The 22,823-nt window shown below is 38.2% G+C and overlaps 1 protein-coding gene across 4 annotated transcripts in view; it reads right to left on the bottom strand.

Moving 5' to 3' along the window:
- Nucleotides 1-22,823, bottom strand: part of LOC142351028 (uncharacterized) — a 155,230-nt gene that overhangs the window by 108,825 nt on the left and 23,582 nt on the right. For all 4 annotated transcript variants that reach the window (XM_075403084.1, XM_075403086.1, XM_075403085.1 and 1 more), the window contains exons 3-5: nt 17,400-17,744; nt 16,048-16,392; nt 2,157-2,459 (exon numbers count right to left, since the gene is read on the bottom strand). In XM_075403084.1, the coding sequence (XP_075259199.1) occupies nt 2,157-2,459; nt 16,048-16,392; nt 17,400-17,744 (993 nt within the window). The remainder of the gene's footprint in view (nt 1-2,156; nt 2,460-16,047; nt 16,393-17,399; nt 17,745-22,823) is intronic.

Below are 22,823 nucleotides of genomic sequence, written 5' to 3'. Positions count from 1 at the left end.
TGGACAAGCTGGGTGATCACGCTTTAAGCTGTCATGGTCGGGGGGATATGATATCGCGGCACGATAGAGTGAGGGATAGAATATTTGCTGCTTGCTCGACCGCTAACTTATCACCCGTCTGCGAACAGAAAAAATTCATTCCAGATAATAACTCAAGGCCAGGAGACATATACTTGCCCAGCTGGTCAGCGGGACAACCATCTGCGTTAGACGTAACCATAACTTCCCCACTGCAGCCCAGTCTAATTTCAGATGCGTCGAGGAGGTGTGGTTTTGCTCTGACAAATGCTGAAGATAGGAAATATGAACAATATGCCCAAAAATGTGCCAAAATAGGTATCCAGTTTGTACCACTCGCGTTTGAATCTTTCGGGGGCTTCTCAGATTTGGTCCGAAAAACTTTGAAACGTATAACCTTGCTTGCCGATAACCGAAACTTTCAACCAGCTGGTTTATCAGTTGCCTACAATCGATTATCTCAAGGAGTCTCAGTGACTTTAATGAGAGGTTCAGCCACAATGCTGATCGCCAGAGATCCCCTGTTATGAGACACATTCCTGCGACAACACCTTCAGCCCCACAATAGTTAATTTACAGTATTGACTCACCCAATTTTAGTTGCCCAGTTATTGCTGTGCGCGAACTTGTTTGTCACCCAATGAGTGGGGACAATGCTCATTTCTTCTGTTCAACCCGATTGTGTGGGTTGATTTTGAAGAAATGTTGAAGACTAGATTGTGAGGGTTTCTGGGAACAAATAAAAGGCAAATACTCAATTGCGTGGGCGCCATGGTGATTTGTGGGCACAAGGTTGATCGCAAGAAAACTTTCTGAGAATTGACTGAACTTAGAAATGATTTAAACCATGATTTCCCCAACCAAGCACACCTTAAATTTATGATTATCCTGTCAAAAAAAATCCAAAGCACTACAAAAAGAAAAAATAGGTCAATTTTTAGACATCTAGTTGGTACGGGACTCCGCGGACCGCTGTCCAGGGCAATGCTTCTCATCAGCTGGGGGATGTAAACCAGAAATCGCGGGCCGGTCAACGCGGCGAAGCCACGACGCGAGCCCATCGGCCCGCCAGAGGCAACTTAAAATACGGGTATCCCAAAATTTTTCGGCTTATTTGACCTTATTTTCAAAATTCGGCTTTCTTGCCTATCGGCTTGCTAGACCGGCACCCTTAAATAAGTATAGAAAATTGGCCTCCCTTCGTAGTTATTTCAATCCCAGTTAAAGTGAGTTCAATATAATTATGAGGAAAAAACTTTGAGTCAAAAATCTATAGAAAATGTTTCGCCAAAGTATCTTAATCCAAATACGAAATAAAAAAGAATGAAAAGATTATGTCCATATCTGATTTATTCTGCATTACAGGATGTTTGAGAAAGAAGCAACGTGACCAATGAAGACCACTGAAGATTTAGCTAGTACATTTCGCCATGCTTTTTGTTAGAGTATACACTCTAGTGAGCGATCATAAGATGGGACTTGATATGATAGCTCAATAAAAGAGAGCATAGAAAGCCTCTTGTAGCGTGGACCAGTTGTCTAATTGGATAGCACAGGATCGCAATCAATTAAGAGATTCTGGGGGTCGCATCCCACAAAGGTCCCAAACTTTACTCTCACTATAATAGTGTTGACATATAATCAACATAAAGAGCATAGAGTTGCTCTAATACCCTGCAGGCCATTTCCATGCTTCAGCGGCCCGTGGGACTTGATATCAAACTATCACATCCAAACATGGTACTAAAAGCTTAATTATGAGAAAACATGCTTGTAATACTAGTGCTAATTTGTAATCGGATTGATGAACGAAAAGATCAAAGGGAACAAATTGCGTATAATGTCATTGGGTATATTGTGGCACTTTGTGTATTTTGACATTGGGCATTTTGTCAATGAAACAATATTTTCAATTTTTCAATATAAACACTTCATCAATTTGCATTTTATAAATATCACGAAAAGTATTAAAAATTATGCAGCAATTTATTTGTATTTTTCCACTTTTCAACGCTTTTTAAATATCCAAACGAAGCATGAATCAGATGAGAGAAACCAGCCATGTTGCATTGGAGCGCGAAGAAAAGTCGAATAAGGACAGCAAAAAGATATCTGGTGGACAAAAATGTGCTACTTACGGACTGAGACGGCCAATTTATGAACAAATTGCTGTCTTCCAATATCCACAGTGATGACGTAATTGCCTCCATCAACAAAGTCAATTTCATCAAACACCTTCTGAATAGATGCATTTTTCTCCTTATCAGAGATGTCTTTCACTTCAAAGGTGTCAATTGGCTCATCATTATGAGTGACTGTGAAGCTGATTGGCTCATCTTTGTCATCCAATGAGATGCCAGATGGCAAGTTGAAAGTGATGGCAGTGGACGTGTGTCGTAGAACAGTAACGTCTTCAGTGGTCACGACAGGCTCCGGGTTTTCTGGGAAAAAATAGAAAATCCAGTCAGAGTTTCTTTGGACTGACTTCATACAAACATATTTGTCTTACGTATATGATATCACAAGGGATTATACAATGAGTGCAATAGAAAAGAATGGCGCCTGATGTATAATGTTATATATGATCCGATCTTTACATAATTAGTAAGAAACTGTCATTCGGAAATCAAAAAGTGCAAAAAAGATTAATCAAAAACTCATTGAGTGCACAATAACAATCAACCAGTTTCTAAATGTCTGCTACTAATCAATTCTTAAGAAAATATTTTACACTCAATTGAGAACCTATAGCCACCTAGGTGCGAACAATTTGATCGCGTAAGGCCCCAGTTCTCCAAAAAACAACAGATAATGAGAACTTTAGACTGCAGATGACCACAAAATAGCCGTGACTGACCTCTTTGACGTACGTTGGAACCACCAAAGAACAGAAGAACGTATAGAGTTCAAAGGGTTAGATTCGGACTATCAATTTTGTACGACATATGAAGACAAACATCTTAGAATGGATCTCTGCTAAAATTAGATTTAATAGATGACAAACTTAGATACACAAATATTGGAGTATTAAAATTTTGGGTTCTGTGCAGATGCACTCTATTCATGCTCAATAAGTTAAGGCGCTAAAATTTAATCTTCAAAAAATGAGCGTAAAGTCATTTTTTCAAGTGAGGTAAGTTGAAAAATTATTAAACAATTGACTTAAAAGCTGACGCGCTTGACGTTACACATACATGGAGAAAAATCGACGGAGAAAAACAAATAAAAAGCATGTCTATCAAATTGTCATAAAAAAGCTGCGATAACTTAATAGACCTGTAGTCTCAAAATACAAATGAGAAGATTGAGACCTAAAACTTTGTGAGAAAGAAGTTTTTTCCAAATTGTTGTGATGTATGCAATTGATAAAGAATAATATATTATGTATTATACATTATGTATTATATAACATTGCTCCAATAACGGGGAAAACGACGTTGCGCACTTCATTCACTCGAAAAAATGAATGACAAAACTACAATAGGAGTACTTTCTTTGTTGTCAAAAAATGGCAGGTGTACAGAGGCGGTTTCTTGAGGCAAAGTTTTTTGGGGTTCCACGAAAACGATAAAGGCTGTAAATTTTTATCGCTATAGGGTGACTAAAGTTACACAACGAATTGTTGTTTATTCTACAAAATTTAGCAAATTCTGCCTCATTTTATTCAGTTTTACGAAAACTCCCAAAGAAAAAAAAATTTTGTTTGAGAGGGAAACCTACTCAAAAATTGTATAAATTCAACAAAAATTGTATATATTCAACTTAAAATTCATTAACAAAAATGGAGGAAGCTGACGAAAATGAAGACAATCGACGAAAACAGAATCGACAAAATTAGCTGGCGGACTGCCAAAAATTGCTGCGATAGCTTTTTGGATCTGCGGTCTTAAAAAGATAACATAGCTGGCAGATTGCCACACAAAAGCAGCAACACCTTCGTAGATCTTCGCAGACTCAAAAAGATAGTAGAAGAAACAGACCAAAAACGAAATTCTTTTTTATTAAATGCTGAGATGTTATACTTTATATTTTGATTAAGAGTATGATCAACTTATTGCTACTTCTATTCGCTGTTGTCAAATAAATCTTAATTAGAATCACACACTCACTTGACCTTATCTCTTTGAATTATAGTAAAGAGGAGTTAATACCAAAGTGAGGAAGTCATTTTTGAGAGTGAGGTAAGTCCCATGTGACCAAAAACTTAATCAAGCGAACGAACAATTAACTCGTTCCACTAATAGTGAAAAATGACGTAACGAACATACTTCAGCTGAAACTGCATGAACGAATAAACAAAACACAGATTTGAAGTGATTGTGACGTCAGATGGTCGTAACAAAAATCTTGACAAAATAAAAAACCAAGAGAAGGCCAGTATTACCGCCAGCTATCTCTTCACCGCTATTAATAAAAACAACAGACCGAAGAGGAGAAAATTATCTTCATCTTTTAACTGCTGAGATGCTATATTATGATTAAGAATCTGATTATCTCAATGCTGCTTCTATTAGCTGCTATCAACTAACATTCAATTATAGTGGCATAAAATCAATTCACCGCATCTCTTTGAATTAAAGTAAGGAAAAGACATTTTGAGATTTATAAAAATTCTTTTAAGAGTGAGATAAGAGAGACAAAAAATTTTCTTGAACTAAACAAACAAACTCTAACCAATAAGAGGACAAAATGACGTCACAAACGCAATTCAATCAAAATTTTATGAAAAAATTGACAAAAAGCAAACCTCATATGGTCGTAACAAAAATGTTGACAACAAAAAGAAGAGACGGCAAATAATAGCTCCACTCAGCTACCGCAGCAATTCAAAATGCCCAATTTAATATGTAGTTGCACATCTACCCAAAAAATTCCACCAACATCCTGTGCGACAGAAGGAAAGCCCCTTTTTTTAAAGTTTTTAATGATTGGAATTGAACCTATTAAGATTCAAGATATATTAAAAGAAGCTGGGACTTCGATATCATTTTCTTTTCTTCTTTAGAAAGAAGAGCTCTCTAGAAATGTTGTTTGATCTGAAAAATCAAAAACATTTAGTTCACCAAAATAGATGAATTTGTTAGACACAGGTTTAAAACAAACTGTAGAAAATTGAAAACCTAAAAAAATTTCGAAAAAGGAAACCATTGAGCAGCTTTAAAAAGGAAAACAGTTTATTAAGCTCGTAGCGTTGACAGAATACATCTGGCTAGTTGAGGTCGCAGTTGTTGGAGAAAATTTAACTGAAGAACATAGAAATTTCATTTCAATTGCACTGGAGTGGGAATAAAACGGCCAGAAAACGTTTAAAAGAGGAAAACCGCAACAGCAAAAAACAAAACACACATATATTCATAAAAACAGCCGGCAGGTTGTCGCAATAGCTGCAAAAAAGACTTGCGTGCCGTAAAATTTAGATAGAAACAGATACAAATCTAAGTTAAAAAATTCCACGCCGCTCAAAGAGATATTTATAAAAACATTCAGCAAAAAAAAAGCCGATTAAAATTCATTCCACAGAAGCCATGTTATTGGGGACCTTTATAATGCGCAAAATTCATTTTATTGAGTGAGATAAGTCACGGGTGATCAAGATCACGTAAATGAAATCAAAACTTTTACTAGAGAGAGAGAGAGAGAGAGAGAGAGAGAGAGAGAGAGAGAGAGTGAGAAATGACGTCACACGTTATTATGCAGTTAACGAGAATAAGATGTCATTCAGAAATTTTGACTTTTTTCAGCTTTGCTCTTTGGTTTATTAACAAATGTAAAATAACAAAAAAAGCGTCAGACGACAAAACAAAAAACAAAGCCGGAAGAATTCCGGAAGCGACTCGATGCGGCAGAGCTTCACAAAAAAACCGTAAATGCATCTGACATCTTTACCTTTTGTCTTAAGACATTAACTCTTTGGCTCACCAGGTATATTTTAAAAATTGATAAAATTTGCACCACTGTCACCATGAAAAAGAAACGCTGCAAAATTTCATATTAAAAGATCTGGTAAAATTAAAAAATGGCCGAAATACTTATTATGATAAAAACAACTGATAGGCCCAAACACTGACAGGGCTTAAAAATTGTCATGAAATAACTAATAATACTAGTCTCCACATATAGAACTCCGCAATCAACTGTAATACCCAAAAATACACAATAATGCAGATAATACTCTAGGAATAATCTTGGAATCACATTAATTGAGCCAGAAATAAGATATAATTCTCTCTGGTTGGAGATGAGATACAGATTGACCTCATACTACGTCAAAAATCATTGTAACGGCTGCTCTCCTATCAAAGTCAAGGAAAACTTTACACCGCCCAGTTCGTTTCAGCGGTTTCAAATCTGTCCGGATATTGTGTTTTTGCAGTTAACTTTTGTGAACTGTATTATCCGCTATACTGTAGATTACCGTTGCATTTCTTGTTGCTCAATTACTCCTGATAACTAATCTCTCAGCGTTGCTGAATAAGAAACTTGTTTCTCTCAGAATAGCAAAATAATTCAAATTGAAACAATCAATTTTTTGTTTGAGTTTTCGTTAATAACTCAAGTTATAATTCGAAATAGCAAATTCTAATTCCGACAAAATGTAGCCCTATAACTTGGCTATAGTCTTGCAAAGTTTCAGCTTTCTATCTCAAAGATTGCAAGAACAGTCAGAAAACTGTAAATGTAACTGAACAACAACAATAAAACTTCTAACTTTAATGTTAGCAAGTCTCTCTTTTGGTTTCAATAACAACAATGGTAAACTAGAGTAGGCTTCGTTAAAGCCAGTAAGAGAAACTGACTTTATGCTTTGCACAAAGTTTCTCTTACTTAGGAACTTCGTTCCTCAGAAAGAAAGTTTTGAGAATATCAAAGTTAATTCTCTTTTCACAAGTCAAAGTAAAGTTAAAACTGTACAATCACTAATATGATCTACAGAAACAAGACACGATAAAAAGTAATTTACCGCTCAAGAAAGTGTGCTTCAATACGCACTGTATGTCAGTTTAACATAACCAAAATTGCAAGTTTCAACTGATTTTTGGTAGTTTTTCAAGCTCCTTTTATGCTGCTAGTCAGGTGGATTTACATGTCAAAACTGAACTGTTGATTGGTTGTAGATAATAATGTCGACAGAATGTGAACACTTTTCCATAACGTCACTTTTTCAGTGTAACTTTGATGTCATGGGAAATCTGTTAACCATGTAGAACTTTTGTCGAATATTCTGTATCAATAACAGGTTGATTCGCAATCCAATCGCAAAGAATATGATGCAATACTGTTAAGTCGTAGTATTGTTTTGCTGGTGGTTGAGGTAGTTCGAGTTTGAGTTATACTTCATGAATGACGATTGTGTACTAATAATAGTTGCTAAATATAAATATTGAACAAAATGAACAAATCCGTATGACTTCGATAGAATGTAGCATTAAATTTCGCTTGTCACGCTATTCTAGCTTTAAGGCTTGAAATGGCCTTGAAGCGCTATTCAATTTGATTTCTGAGTTGTTAAGCTCAGCCGCAATATCGCCGGCCCTGTTTTCTATCGCGAAAACATCTTTTCCAGGTAGTACTGGGGCGAGCTTCACTACTGGTCTCTTGTACACTCCGTCGTTCGTTCGAACTATAGCTGATCGAATCACACCGTCAGACCCATCGATGATCTCCGCAATTCGACCTAGATTGTAATATCCACGCTTATCGCTTCGATCAACCAAACGAGATCGCCTTCTTTAAGGGTTTCGTTCGCCGTAGATCGCCATTTTTGCCGATTATTCAGAGTTGGCAGATATTCTTTACGAAATCTGTCCCATATGAGATTTGCATAGGCTTGAGTTTGTCGAAAGAGCTTTCGATGATCAACAAATTCTTCCGCGCATGGTAGATAGGGTAAGCAAACGTTCCTGTTGCCAAGCAAGAAGTGATTGGGAGTCAATGCTTCTAAGTCATTAACATCTGAACTGACTGGAGTCAAAGGTCTCGCATTCAAAGTCTGCTCAACGATGCACATCGTTGTTGAAAGAGCGTCCTCGGTGACTGATCTGTTCCCCAACACTGCATACATTGCCTTCTTGCAACTTCTCACCAACCGCTCCCATACTACTCCAAAGTGGGGTGCTGCGGGTGGGTTGAACTTCCATCTGACCCCTCGTTGAATTAGATGTTCTTCGATCCCTTCTTTGTTCCATGCCCCAACGTACTCTGCAAACTCTCTTTCAGCTCCAACAAAGTTTGTCTCGTTGTCGCTGATGATCGTATTCGGTTTGCCTCTTCGAGCAATAAATCTCATTATTGCATTGAGAAAACTATCTGTGTCCAACTTGGGTACAACTTCTATATGCACCGCTCTCATAGTTAGACAAGTAAAGAGACAACACCATCGCTTTTCGTTTCTGCGCTCAATCTTCACAATGAAAGGGCCAAAGTAGTCAACTCCAACATTTGTAAAGGCTGTTGAAGCATCTAACCGCTCTTCGGGTAGATCTACCATGACTGGTGCTATCCTTTGTGCTCTGCCTTTTCTGCAGGTAACGCACTTGTTCTTGATTGATCTTAAGGAGTTCCGTATGCCTAGGATCCAAATCTTCTGCTGAACAATGTTTCTTACATGCTCAGTGCCCTCGTGTTGATTGTCCTTGTGCTCGTTTCGCAAGAATAATTCAACCGCATGATGTTTCCAATGTAGCAAAATTGGATGCTTTGCATTGTAGAATGGGGCGAAGGGGGCGAATTGTAGAATTTTGCTGACTTTTGGAATTTCCTTTTCAGCTTTGAGAGATTTCATCTCTTCACCAAACTGTTCTTGTTGTAGTAGCTTGAAGATCGTTGCTTTTGCTTTTGCTCTTTCTTCGATGCTAACTATGAGTGTTGCTGGTCTGTGTTTGTTCAATGCTCGCTGTACGTATGCCACTGTATTTACTAGTCTGTTGAAGTTACTGAATCGTTCCCACTGGATAACAGCTTTCTTCTCTTCAGCCTGTATCATGAAGACTGACGAGGGTATATTCTCTTCATCTGAGGCAAATATGAGGTTCACTTGCTGTGGCCATTCACTTTCTGGTTGTTTTGGTTGTTGGCCGGCCCAGTTGGTTGTTCCTCAATGTTGATTGCTCTGGTGCCAATGTCCGCTGGGTTGTTAATACCGCTGACATGTTTCCACTGTGAAACATCAGTTGTATCTAGTATCTCAGCCACTCGATTGGCCATAAACACTTGTTGCTTGCGATGGGAACTGTGTATCCACTGCAGTATTGTAGTTGAGTCTGACCAAAAACTGCAACTGTTTATCTTCATTTCATGTTCCTTGACTATCTGTTCTTTCAACCTCACTGCCATGACTGCCGCTTGCAATTCCAATCGCGGTATTGAAATATGCCTCATCGGTGCCACTCTGCATTTTCCAATGACAAATGCTAAGTCAGCTGCGTATTCTTTTGGTTGTGAACGTAGATAGGCTACTGCACACATCGTGTCTTCAGATGCGTCAGCAAACACATGAAGTTCGGTTTTATCCCTCTCTCTGTTGAAGTATCTTCTATCGATACTTGTTTCAGCTACAATTGGAAGTTGCTCTTTCCATCTCAGGAATTCTTCTTCTTCACCAGGCTCCACTTCGTTGTCCCAATGTTGTCCATTCTTAGTCCAGATGCCTTTCAAAAGTCGTCTCATGTGAACACTGAACGGAGCAAACAATCCGATCGGGTCGAATACTGAAGATACCAGTGACAGAATCTTCCTCTGGGTTATAGGTGCTTCAACTTCCTTGTTTGTACCTCTGCATACTTGAAGACTGTCATCAGTAACGGTCCATTGTAGTCCTAGCACTGAGGATCCCTCCGTATTGGGTTCCACTTCGACTTGCTTTGTGTTGCTGATTGACTTCAAGTCTTCTGGGATTGCTTCGGTAACCGCATCGTTGTTGCTTATCCACTTCTTCAGTTCAAATCCATGTTGTGAGAGAAAAGGTTGTAGTTGGTTGAACACTTCAATTGCTTTTTCCGGGGTTTCTACTGATTTGATGAAATCGTCCATATAGAAGTTGTTTTGTATTGCCTTTGCTGCAATCGGATACTCTTTTTCGTTGTCCAGTCCCACTCGCTTGAGAGCATTGTTTGCACAAGTTGGAGAACTTTTAGCTCCAAATACGTGACGCTGATATTCGTATATCTGAACAGGCTCATTTGTTCTTGGACGCCATAAGAACCTCAAGCAACTTCTATCCTGTTCGGGTACTTGCACTTGTAGAAACATCGATTCGATGTCAGCTGTCAGGGCTATTGGTCCTTCACGGAATCTGAATATTGTTCCAATCAACCTATGTAGCAGATCAGGTCCTGCTAGTAGCTTATCATTCAGGCATACTTCTTTGTACTAGGATGCGGCATTGCAAACACGTCTTACTTTGCCAGGCTTGTTCGGGTTTAGCACTGGATGGTGTGGCAAATACCATTCTTTCCCGAAGGTGCCTTTCACTTCGGACTCGTCCAATATCCTTACGAATCCTTTTTCTACATCTGTATCTATTGACTGTTGATACAAAATCTTCAAATTTGGGTCCCTTTGGAATCTTCGCTCCAGTGAGTAAAGCTGAACCAGGGCTGAGCTGTAGTTGTTCGGTAGGTTTGGCTCTAGTTCACTCCACAGCATTCCTACTTCGTACCGCTCGCCTGTGAACTTTGTCAGACTGTCTAGCATCTTTTGTGCCTGCAGTTCCTTCTTTGACTGACTGACGACGTTGATTTTGGAAGCATAGGTTTCTATGTCCCACCAGGTTTGGATATTCTCAGCCACTTTCACAACTTCTGTGCAGGCGAAATGACAAACATTTTGTCTTCTTTTGCCCGTCATGGGTCCACTGACTACCCATCCTAGCTCTGTTAGAACGGCGAAAGGTTCATTTCGTGTTGCTATCTTATAGTCCAATGGGCGTTGTAGCTCATAAGCATCTTGACCGAGGATGATGCCAACTTCCATCAAGTTGAAGCTTTTGTTTGGTAAAACACTCAAGTGGTTGAAGCTTTGCTTCAGCTTGTTGTAGTTGTAGTTTGTGTTTCCCAAAGAGATTGACGGGTGTGCAAACGCTTCGATTGAATGCACCTTTGAATGTAGTCCCTTTATTTTGAGAGGAACCCTTTCTGTCTTCAGATCCTTCGTTCCGTGTATGACAGCTATGTTGAGCGTCACACCGGTGCCTTGGGCCCGTAACTTCTCTTGCACACTTTGATCAATGAATGAAACCGTTGATCCACTATCGATGAAACCGTTGATCCACTATCGTGTTCAGCCTGTTGCCACCGCTCTGTATTGAGACAGGAACTATCTGAAGAAAGCTAGTAACTTCGTTACTCTGGTTGATTGTTGCTGTGCTTACGTTGACTGCATGATCGCCCTCGTCCATTTGGTTTTCTGAGTGTAGCAATCGGTTGTGCTTCTTGATGCGTCCATTGATGCCGCACGCATTGACTTTACAATCTAGGATTGCATGTCCTTTGCCTAGACATCCCTAACATAAGCGTTGCTTTCTCACTGCTGCGTACCGATCATTCACACTCATGTTCCTGAATAGTGGACAGTTCCATATTCTATGAGTGCCATCAGCTACCGGACAGTGATCACTTTGCGTTTGCTTCGTTTCTTTCACGTTGGAACTTGCACTGAAGTTCGATGTTTTCGAGAACCGTTTGTCTCTATTTGTGCTTCTTCGGTCTTCTTCTCTTCGCTCTCCCTTGAAAGCTGAAAACCCTTCGTGCACGAATGCTATCCTTGATAGCCCTTTTTCAAACATAATCAGATCAGGCCAACCTTCATCTTTATCATCAACATAGAACCACCACTTCTCTTTGAGAACTTGGGGTAGTTTATCTACTGCCATATACAATGTCGAGCTTGATTGCAGATAACCAATCTGCTTGTACTCTTTGAGCACATTCACAAAGTTCGAAACAATAACTGAGAAACTGATCAGACCTGTTGAGTCGTGTGGTTTCACCTGACTTGCTTTGCGAAGGCTCTCCAGTTGTGCATAAATGATCACATGAGGCCTTCCAAAATTCCTCTCGAGAATGCTCCATGCAGCACCATAGAACTGTCCAGAATAGCATATTCCAGAGATTGCTGACCTTGCCTTGCCTGTCAGTAGAGTCTTCAGATGGCTCATCTTCTCTGAGTCTGGTATTGGTCGTTGATCCACTGTAGCAATGAACATACTAGACCACTCCGGCCATTCGAGAGGGTTTCCGTCGAAGTTGTTCAACTTCAGCTTTGGTAGGCTACTACTACCTGAATAGCCAGTGTTGTATCGTAATAGACCAGCTCTGAGGGAAACGTCTCGGTCTTCAACACTTGAGGATCGGTCTCGTGAACTGCGACATTGTGAGAAGCGACTATACCTGTTCACTTCAGGGGTTACTTCAAAGCGAGCTGTTGGTCGTTCTGGTGTTAGAAGGTTGTCGATCCTGCTGGCCCAGTCTGAGACATCTCTCTCCTTTGGGATCCAGTTGAAGGGTGATTTGTCTCGAGCCCCAGTTGATTGGGAACAAGCATCATCGTTCTCTAATGCTGTTCTCTTCACTTTGCGCTCTAGCTCACGCTCTTCCTCCAGCAGTTGATGCTTGGTTTCCAGTTGCTTCATTTGCATTTCCAGCTCTAGCCTCCTCCGCTCAAACCGTGCTTGTTCAAGTCGCATCTTGGTTTCGAATTCGATATCGAATTTCTTCATCCTTTCCTCTCGCCTTTGCTTTGCTGAAGATGTTTCCGAAACATTCCCCGTCTCTTGGCCACTTGCTGTTGCTCCTTTTGCACTGTTTGAGCAACTGTGTTGTCCGTGGGGTAGTTGTTAATGCTCTCGCTGTCGTTTACTGCTTGGGTTTCGTTGCTTTGCTCTGCATTCATTTCTGGTTGCGTGCCTTTGCTTATATATGCAAGCCAATGATAGTCCAAACTTGCTTTGCACTTCCTTGCTTCTTTCAGATGCTCTTCAACGAAATTAGCTTGATAGGGCACAAGCTTGTTTCGACGCTGCAGTTGCTTGGGTATTTCTTCCTCTAGAAGGTGAACAGTCTGTTGGTAGAGGACCTTTAGTTTGCTGGGTCGATCTGAATCTTCAATTATTTTGTAGCCAATCCCTGTTTTGTTGTTGACTTCCCCGTAAATCTTGGAGCTTCTTGTCGTACCTTTGAGCTGTTGATTGAAGCTCCTCTCTGCTGATTGCGTTAAGATTGCCTGGTTGCCTTTTGCTTTGCTTGTTCCGTTTAAACGAGGACAATTCTTCAACGTGTTTTGTGAACTGCACTCGCAACTTTCGCTCTGCCTCACTGGCGTTGCGCTGTTGATTTGTTTGATTCTCTTTGGGGGGTGCCTTCAGACTCTCTTCATCAGGTTGGACAGCAGTTTGCCTTCCACTGTCCGTGTCGGCGGACCAAATGTAACGGCTGCTCTCCTATCAAAGTCAAGGAAAACTTTACACCGCCCAGTTCGTTTCAGCGGTTTCAAATCTGTCTGGATATTGTGTTTTTGCAGTTAACTTTTGTGAACTGTATTATCCGCTATACTGTAGATTACCGTTGCATTTCTTGTTGCTCAATTACTCCAGATAACTAATCGCTCAGCTTTGCTGAATAAGAAACTTGTTTCTCTCAGAATAGCAAAATAATTCAAATTGAAACAATCAATTTTTTGTTTGAGTTTTCGTTAATAACTCAAGTCATAATTCGAAATCGCAAATTCTAATTCCGACAAAATGTAGCCCTATAACTTGGCTATAGTCTTGCAAAGTTTCAGCTTTCTATCTCAAAGATTGCAAGAACAGTCAGAAAACTGTAAATGTAACTGAACAACAACAATAAAACTTCTAACTTTAATGTTAGCAAGTCTCTCTTTTGGTTTCAATAACAACAATGTTAAACTAGAGTAGGCTTCGTTAAAGCCAGTAAGAGAAACTGACTTTATGCTTTGCACAAAGTTTCTCTTACTTAGGAACTTCGTTCCTCAGAAAGAAAGTTTTGAGAATATCAAAGTTAATTCTCTTTTCACAAGTCAAAGTAAAGTTAAAACTGTACAATCACTAATATGATCTACAGAAACAAGACACGATAACAAGTAATTTACCGCTCAAGAAAGTGTGCTTCAATACGCACTGTATGTCAGTTTAACATAACCAAAATTGCAAGTTTCAACTGATTTTTGGTAGTTTTTCAAGCTCCTTTTATGCTGCTAGTCAGGTGGATTTACATGTCAAAACTGAACTGTTGATTGGTTGTAGATAATAATGTCGACAGAATGTGAACACTTTTCCATAACGTCACTTTTTCAGTGTAAATTTGATGTCATGGGAAATCTCTAACCATGTGGAACTTTTGTCGAATATTCTGTATCAATAACAGGTTGATTCGCAATCCAATCGCAAAGAATCTGATGCAATACTGTTAAGTCGTAGTATTGTTTTGCTGGTGGTTGAGGTAGTTCGAGTTTGAGTTATACTTCATGAATGACGATTGTATACTAATAATAGTTGCTAAATATAAATATTGAACAAAATGAACAAATCCGTATGAGTTCGATAGAATGTAGCATTAAATTTCGCTTGTCACGCTATTCTAGCTTTAAGGCATGAAATGGCCTTGAAGCGCTATTCAATTTGATTTCTGAGTTGTTAAGCTCAGCCGCAATAATCATTAAAAACACAAAAACAGAATAATATTCAAAAGACAAAAAATCGTATTAAAACAAAACCACTGCCCCAAGAAAAATCGCCGAAAATAATAAAATCTCAATGCTGCATTATGTCAAATAAAATTGACCACAAATCAAAGAAATAAGAAAAACAAAAGAAATGACAAAAATCCAAGAAAAAGCTAAACTCGTTCAGTTTTTCAACAACTGAAAAAACAGAACAAATAAAACAATAGGTGTTAGGAAACTGCTATAAGGATACATGCTAGATAATGGAGAAAATGAACACACTGTACGAAACACTGCAGAAACAAAAAGAATACATGATTTTTGAAATTTGAATAATTGAAGAGAAAACATATAGTTTATTATTTAGCAGTTGAGAATCAGAAAACGTAATTATACATCTTCTTGAATAGATAAAAAGAGTAAAAACAGAATTCTAAGCTTCGATTTTTTCAAAAACTTTCTAAAAAATGTAAAATAATAATTTACAATTGCCCTTATGAAAAATTTTTTACGGAATTTCAATAACTTGGCGCTAGCAATAATTCAATTAACATAATCGATTAAAATCGGGCAAATTGCTCTCAAACGACCGGCGAGCAGTTGGCTTTGTCAGTAGCTAGCTACGGTTTTTTTTTGGGGGGGTGGGGGTGGTCAAACTCGCCCTTCACATCATAAGTATAAGTCTCCAAAACGGTTTCTGTGAATCGCATACTGGGCAAATAGTGAGCTGGAAAGCTCTAAGAGCACTTAATGGCCGCTGGGGAGTACCTGTTTATCCCGTTTTTGAGGACAAAATTCATATGGGTCAGACGAACAATCGGCCAAGCGATAAATTGCATAAAAAGACCAACAGAACTATTATACTTGCTACAAATTTCGTTTGAGCGATTAATTAATGAATTCAAATGAAATTTCTGATGGCGCAAAAAAGATTGTTTCCTGTAATGAAAAACAAAACACAAAAAAAGAGAAAAATTGAAAAAAAAACTGCCAAAAATGGATTAATATGTGTACAATTTTATAAAACAAAAAAACTTCAGTTGAGAAAGAAACATTGATTCCATGAATTATTAATTATGCGCCCAATTTGAACTTGAAACGCATTATTAGGCTTTCCAGAATACTGTATTCTTTCTATTTCAGTATACTTTAGAATAAGAGTGAAAAAAAATACGTCCAAGAAACACTGCCGTTTTGCACCACTTCCCGGTTCGGTGTGACCAAAATTAGAGTACAAAAATCATGAAAAAAGTGCAACGTTTTCTAAGTCGTGTTCTGTTACTTTTTCTACACACGGACGAGCAAAGGCAGCAGATGACTGAAATAAAGCAAAAGGAGGAGTTGGAAATATACCTCTCTCTAGCATGACGTCATGTTTGTGAGACTTCAATCCATCTTTGGTCTTAACTTCAATCTGGATCAGAGGCAGTTCCTTCATTTTGTATAGTTTATCAGAGTCAACTGAGAGAGAACAGCTCAGGACACAAGTTTCCAATTCCTTGTCAACTTGTGAGACAGTCCAGTCTACTAGTTCTACCAATGGAGTATCTCCTGGCTTGTCTGGTAATTCAATTGCTACACGAGGTGATTTTTCATCCTCATCGACAACAAATGGTAGCTTGAGAATAGTGGACAGAATGCCTTGATTGTCTTTAGCAAGGGTCACACTGTCGTCAGAGACTGTCTTCTTGGGTTCAACTGAAGTAGAACAACATTAGCTGTAATATTTAAAAAAGTAATTCAACTAGTCTTTTAAAGATATATATGAGTAGTCATCAACGAAAGTTGATAAAGTAGAGAAGTACGAAAACTTTCTAAAAAATAATCAGTAGAATTCACAAGTACACGATAGAAACCATATATTACATCCCCAAACCCTTCAACTCAAACGCTGAACATAATCAACCAGGGACTAAACCACTACAGCATTCAGGCAAAAAAAAAAGAGAAATACAAAAAGCTTCAGAATCTAAATTTCATTAAAATAAGCAAAAAGCAGCTTCATATAAAAGACTTCAGAAATTGAAACAATGCATCACAAAGAAATGGTGGAAAATCTTACCCACTTTCAGAAATCTTTTTAAATCACAAAACAAAACAACAAACAAATTCTTAAAAAAGAGTGTTTGAATCACTAAATTCAGTGGCTGTATTCTAAATAAAATCTTCATCAACTTGACACTATGCACCAATGGAAATGCAAAGAAAGTAAAATAACATAACCGACTAACGTCGGGCGAATTGCTCTCAAACGACCGGCGAGCGGTTGGCTTCGTCAAAAGCGTCAGACGAAAAATCGGTCAAGTGGAAAATCGCATAAAAAAATGACCGACAGCACTAACATAATTGCTACAAACTTCGTTTGAGAGCAATTATTAAACTCAAAAATGCGCAAAAAAATCACGTTCGAATAATCAAATCATACACTGTTTATAAAATCTAAAATTTAGCGGAATTAGAATTATGCGTCATAAGAAAACACGTGCCTCTATCACTGACCCTATTCATAGTTTTTACATTTCTTAGAATAAAAAACTAAACAAAACTGCGCTCTAAGTTAATTCCTCGCGCCTAGTCCCCACAATACAATAATTTTAAGCAAAGAAAATCGGCCATTCAATTAAATCCAAATAACTTGAATGGTCAGAAATTAAGGGAAACGCAAAATTTAAAAAAAGGAGGCTCGACAAGTTAATAAAACATACCAAGTTCGAGCTTGACGTTGTGTTTGTGAGAGTAGAATCTATCCTTGGTCTTAACTTCAACTTGAATGAGAGGCAACTCTTTCATTTTGTACAGTTCATCAGTGTCAACTGAGAGAGAACAGCTAAGGACACAGGACTCCGATTCCTTATCGACATTTGAGACAGTCCAATCTGTCAGTTCTACCAATGAAGTGACTTCTGGCTTGTATGGGATCTCTACTGATACAACCGGAGAGTTTTCTTCATTATCAACAATAAATGGTAGCTTGACATCAGTGATAGAGACGCCCTCTGTCTCCAATGTAACCATCACAGTATCTTCAGAGAGAGTATTTTGCGGCTCAACTGAAGCAAAAGAGTAGTGATTACGAAACAGAGTGAACAAATTTCTGAGAACACAGTTTCTATACTCTTGCAGAAAGCTGAGTTTAATACAACCATTCCAACTATTCAAACTATATCTAACTATTCAAATCGCAAAACTGTTTTCAGCTGTGATAGCGGTTGACTAGCAATCTAAAACTCAAATTAAATAGATCCAATTTACTAAAATTTTAGGGAAAAAAAGACTAGTCAAAGATGAGTTAATACCTGTTTCCATCTTGACGACATGCTGGTGTGAATGAAATTCATCGATAATCCAAGGTAGAATTGCTCATTTTAGAACACATAACCCATAAATTGACGGAAAATAGCCGCAGTTGATTCACGTAACCCCAATTGAGATTTGAAAAGATACAAAAAATGAAAATTGATTCTGGACGAAAACATTTTCAAAAGCGACAACTATTTTAATACTCGTGTTCACTAATGAGAGGCTACAGAGGCCAGTATAAAACATACCCGGCAGATTGCCGGAAAATAGCCGCCGTTGATTCCCATAACTCTATTGGGATTGAAAGAAAAGAAAATATCAACAAAAATTGATATTTGTAGAAAAACATTTTTAAGAGCGATTTATTTTTGATGTCATTTCGTAGTTAAAAATACTCCTGTCTCTCAGTGAGAGCCTACAGGGTCTAGTAACAATACCAATAAGCATTATAGATAGTAACTAAAACTTATGAGATCAAAGTTCAAGTACCGGGCATCTAAAAATGGGCTTTATGGGTTTATCCCGTTTCTACTTCTGAGTTTAATTTTTTTATACTGACTCTCTTCATTTTGAATTTCTTTGCTGTGCAGCTGCTGTTTAAGAGGACTTTGAGCAGAAAGACAGAAGAGTGAAACAAGCCTAGAGAAGTCAAAAAGATTTCACGCAAATTGTCGAAAAAGCGGCAAAATGGGTAAAGCGAAAAAAAGTTTGACGAAGTAAATAAAAAATAGGAGCGCTATAATAGCCGGCTGAGAAGATGAGGACGGCTATTAATTATTGTTACGCACTGATTTTTAGAATATGAATCTACGGTGTTATTGAGGTAAATTTGAGAGATAACTTGTAATAATGATTGTCATTTTCAAACTCTTATTTAGATGTTTCACAGTGCGATTTTTAGCGGATATATTTTTAATAAAATTAGCTAGTAACAGCCTTTTACTGAGCGGTTCGGATGCATGATATATCCACTAGTTTGCCTTGTATTTTAGAGTTTTGTTAGTCTCAATTTCTACTCTAACAAAGTCTGTCAAACTTGGAAGTTTTAAGAGAATTTCCAGTTCAATCCTTTTAATTAATATATCAGAAAATAAAGACAAAGTTTCAATGAAAGAATAAGAAGTTTAAGTTTTTGCTGAGTTTTATTAGCAACTGATAGTCAGGCTGTTTCTCCGGTGTTCTGGTGATCGTGGGTTCCGTAGGACTGTACATTGAGTTGTATTGGTCCTTCGCAAATATTTACTGATCTACAAGTTGGGCAATTTCCGGCTTTTGTGCGTCTCTTGATGTTTGTTAAGTACATATACAAGTTCTGTATTAGCACCTACTTTATCAGAATAATTACTTCACCAAGTACATAATCTCTCATGAAGTTGTTTACTAATTATGCGAATTTATCTTCAAGAAACTCAAAAAAGTAAATATTGAGGCTTTTAGGCACTTGATATGCTTGCTAGTAAAACTGTCAATCTGCGGTTGTTTCTCATAAACATAAACAAATTAGGGGTTACAGGCCTAGATGGAAATACTGGCTATATATGGCCTTGAAACTAAATGAATATTAATTAATATAAAGCACTTAATTATGGATATTTTAAGGAATATCATCACGTAACTATGAGGGACGAAATAGGGGCGTGACACTACCGGACTTTATGAAAATTTTCCATAAAAATTTTAGGGAAAGAACTGGGTTTTACAATTTTTCTATAAAACATATAATCTGCACAAGTATGAGGATATACATATGTTTTTGTTGGAGCCACCCAATTTATGTTTTCTTAGAAAAGAGTTTTTGAACGAAAGCATTTAAGTTAAAGACACTTAAGGAAGTTAAGAGAAAATAAAGTTTAAGTTAAGACAAATTGAGATAAAGGGTAAAATAAAGAGTGTTAAGACAAGATTAAAGGCTTTGAAGGAACATTAAGGATGTTGAAGATGCGCGATTTCAGAATAAAGAGTGGAAACATAAGTTAAAGTTAAGGTTTAGAGAATGACGGGAATTAGCAGTGGAAATAATTATGGTTATTTCACTGAATAATCGCTCTAAACTTTGAATAGGGTAACACATTTGAACTCGCTGAATAAATGGTTTGAATCACTGGTTAATTTCTGGGATTGAGGCAATGGTTTGATGATTTAAAGCACTGATGGTTTGAACTTAATGAGTGAAGGGACACTTAATCGGTTAAAGGATTAATAATTGTTGAACTATATAAGACTTTCAAGAGCTCAAAGTATACTCTCCTCTCGGGGTTGAGCTTGGTTTTCTAGTTCATCGTCTGTGTTGAATCGGTCCATGGTGTTGAGTGACAAGGTAGAGGTTGCTGGCATTGAATTTCGTCGTTGTCGTTTGAGGGTTCCAAGTTCTTCTGGAGAGATGACTGTTGGCGGTTGCTTTAGTTGTTTGGCTAGAGTTGTAACAACGTCTGCTTTCAGATGTTTGGGTACGGAAACTACTGGGTTCAGCGGTACATTGGTTACGTTAAGCTTCATGAAATTTGGTACCATTCGTCGTACAAAGGCTACTTTATGGGCTACTATAAGTACATGAAGAGAATATGTAGAGCTAGATTTCCGATAAAGACAATGATTGTTAGCGAAAGAGAAAGTTTGATTGGCACGTAAGATTCAAGTTTGTCAATTAGTGCTGGCTTAAATGACTTCATTTCAGTGGTAATAGGCTTCGCTATATCATCAAGTGATTCTGTTGATAATTTTCGATTGGAGTAAATGAATTCTGTTTTAACTTTCTTCAATAAATCTAGATTTGCTTCAGTGCCTGATTCATACTTCGGAAGTTCGTTTATGTTTGGAACTGAGTCAATTAGATGTTCTAATGGGTCTGGTAATTTTACATTGATTCTCTTCGCTGGAAGATACTGACAACTTTGTAAATCAGCTCGAATTTTAATGTGGTCTTTGAACATTGTATGTCCACATTTTAATGTGATTAAACAGATGTTACAACCTTTATGAGGAATGTTGGTGTGTCGGCCATTCTCGTCCGTACCAATCTCACTAAGGTTAAAATCACTTGAAGCTGATGTTAGGAGCCAAATGCCGTATCCAAGGTTCTGTGCTCGTTCGGGGTTGGGTAACACAACCTTCTCTGTGTCACATACTTTCAATGCTGTAATTGCATGATGAAACTTGAGGGTTACTAAGCACGAGGAGAATCCAAGGTGGGTTTCCATTGTCTCATGACAGATGCGGTATCGTGGCGATCCAAGACAGTTGTCATACTGAGCTCTCGTCAGTACTGTAGTTTCCATCTGTCCTTCTGAGATTGCTAAGTACTCTTCCTCTATCACCCATTGTAAGGCGTCTACAGAGTCCTTCTGGGGAATAGGGATTACATTTGCACGGTAAACTTCAAACACTGTCTGGCTAGAGGCTAGGGGAATGGCTAATGTCAGTAGAAGTCCGTCTTCAACTGTCGAAATCTCTTGTACTAGTTTCGCATCGTAGTACGAAAGTATGTCAGTCATCTGTATTGCCAAAGTTAGACGATCTGGGGCGTTCTTTTGGCTATCATGGACTGCATCCAGGATCTTTATCAAAGATTTTCGCGGTACTAAAGAGATTGGAAGACGTTTATCGAGTAAAGTAGGAGTAGCATTTATAACATTAATTCGAAAAGAATATAAGGCTGCTCGATAACTTTTAATATCTGCATAAAGAGTAAGAAGTAATGATTCTAGTTGTTCCTCAACTAGTTTCCAGTTTCTGTTCTTGCATTTCGTTTTGAACTTTATAAACCTTAGGAAGTTCGTCAGCAACTAGAAAAAATTTCTCATCTGTTTGTGCGCCGATTTCCATGACATAGTCGTTGAGGCTATTAAAACTGTTTGCTAATCGATCGATATTTTCAGCGTTTTGAGACGTTCGTTGGCATGAGCCGAAAATTCCTGTGATTCCGCCGCATCCTCCGCTGCTCATTACTATTCCTGGACCAAAGAGTCCAATTACAGCGACTGCGGTTGCTATAGCAAGCAGGGCGGCTCTTTTCTGTCTGTTTCGGAGGTCCTCTTCGACTCTGGTGAGGAGTTTTTCAGTCTCATTGCGTAGTTTAAAGACTTCAATTTCGGCTTCGATTGTTTCGTTTAGGATCTTCGAGTAAAGCCAGTCAACATTGAAGACTTCTGTCTGGTTTCGGCACGTGGTACTATGCGTCATGTTGCAAAACTCTGATTGTGTTATCCATTTCTTTGAGAGTTCAAGAAGTAGGGTCTCTAATTGTTGGCGTACTGTAAAGTTATACCTCGGAAACGGTACTAAAAACTCTGAATTGATAAACTTCTCAGTGATAAGGATTTTTCCTTCCTTGTGGAAGATTATTCCTTGGGCCAACGCTTCTTATGTGTTGATCGGAGTCTCAAAAGTGGGGCCGAAAAGTACGAGATTCAATACAAGTGTAAGTAACATTTTCGTGTTTCAATAATAACAACTATGTTTCAGGACAATCTTCTGCTGATGTGGCTCTTCTGGGTGTTCATATGGTTTCTTGTTGGCCTTCCTGTGTTTATTTGCTCATTTATTTACTGTATTCAGGCTTCTAGTTCTACTTTTCTCAATATGGCACTTATTTATGTGATATTTATTTGTTTCAGGTGTACTCTACTTTTGGGTCATGTGTGTTGATGTGTGTGTTTATTGATATTACTACTAAATATGGTGTTTACACTTGTTGAAGTGTGGTTATTTGGTTGACTGATGGGTGTGTGATGATGGGGATGGTGGTTGGGGGGTCGAACTATGCAGTCTTTACATGTTTTTTTGAGTTTTTCAGGGAGTAAATAGGGGAAATGGGACAGTTAGTGAGTGTT

This window comes from Convolutriloba macropyga, chromosome 12 (genome assembly GCF_964194025.1).
Source record: "Convolutriloba macropyga chromosome 12, txConMacr16.3, whole genome shotgun sequence".
In the NCBI taxonomy this organism is placed as follows: Eukaryota; Metazoa; Xenacoelomorpha; order Acoela; family Convolutidae; genus Convolutriloba; species Convolutriloba macropyga.
The sequence above is the reverse complement of the archived record's forward strand: the minus strand, read 5'-3'. Positions and strand labels throughout refer to the sequence as shown.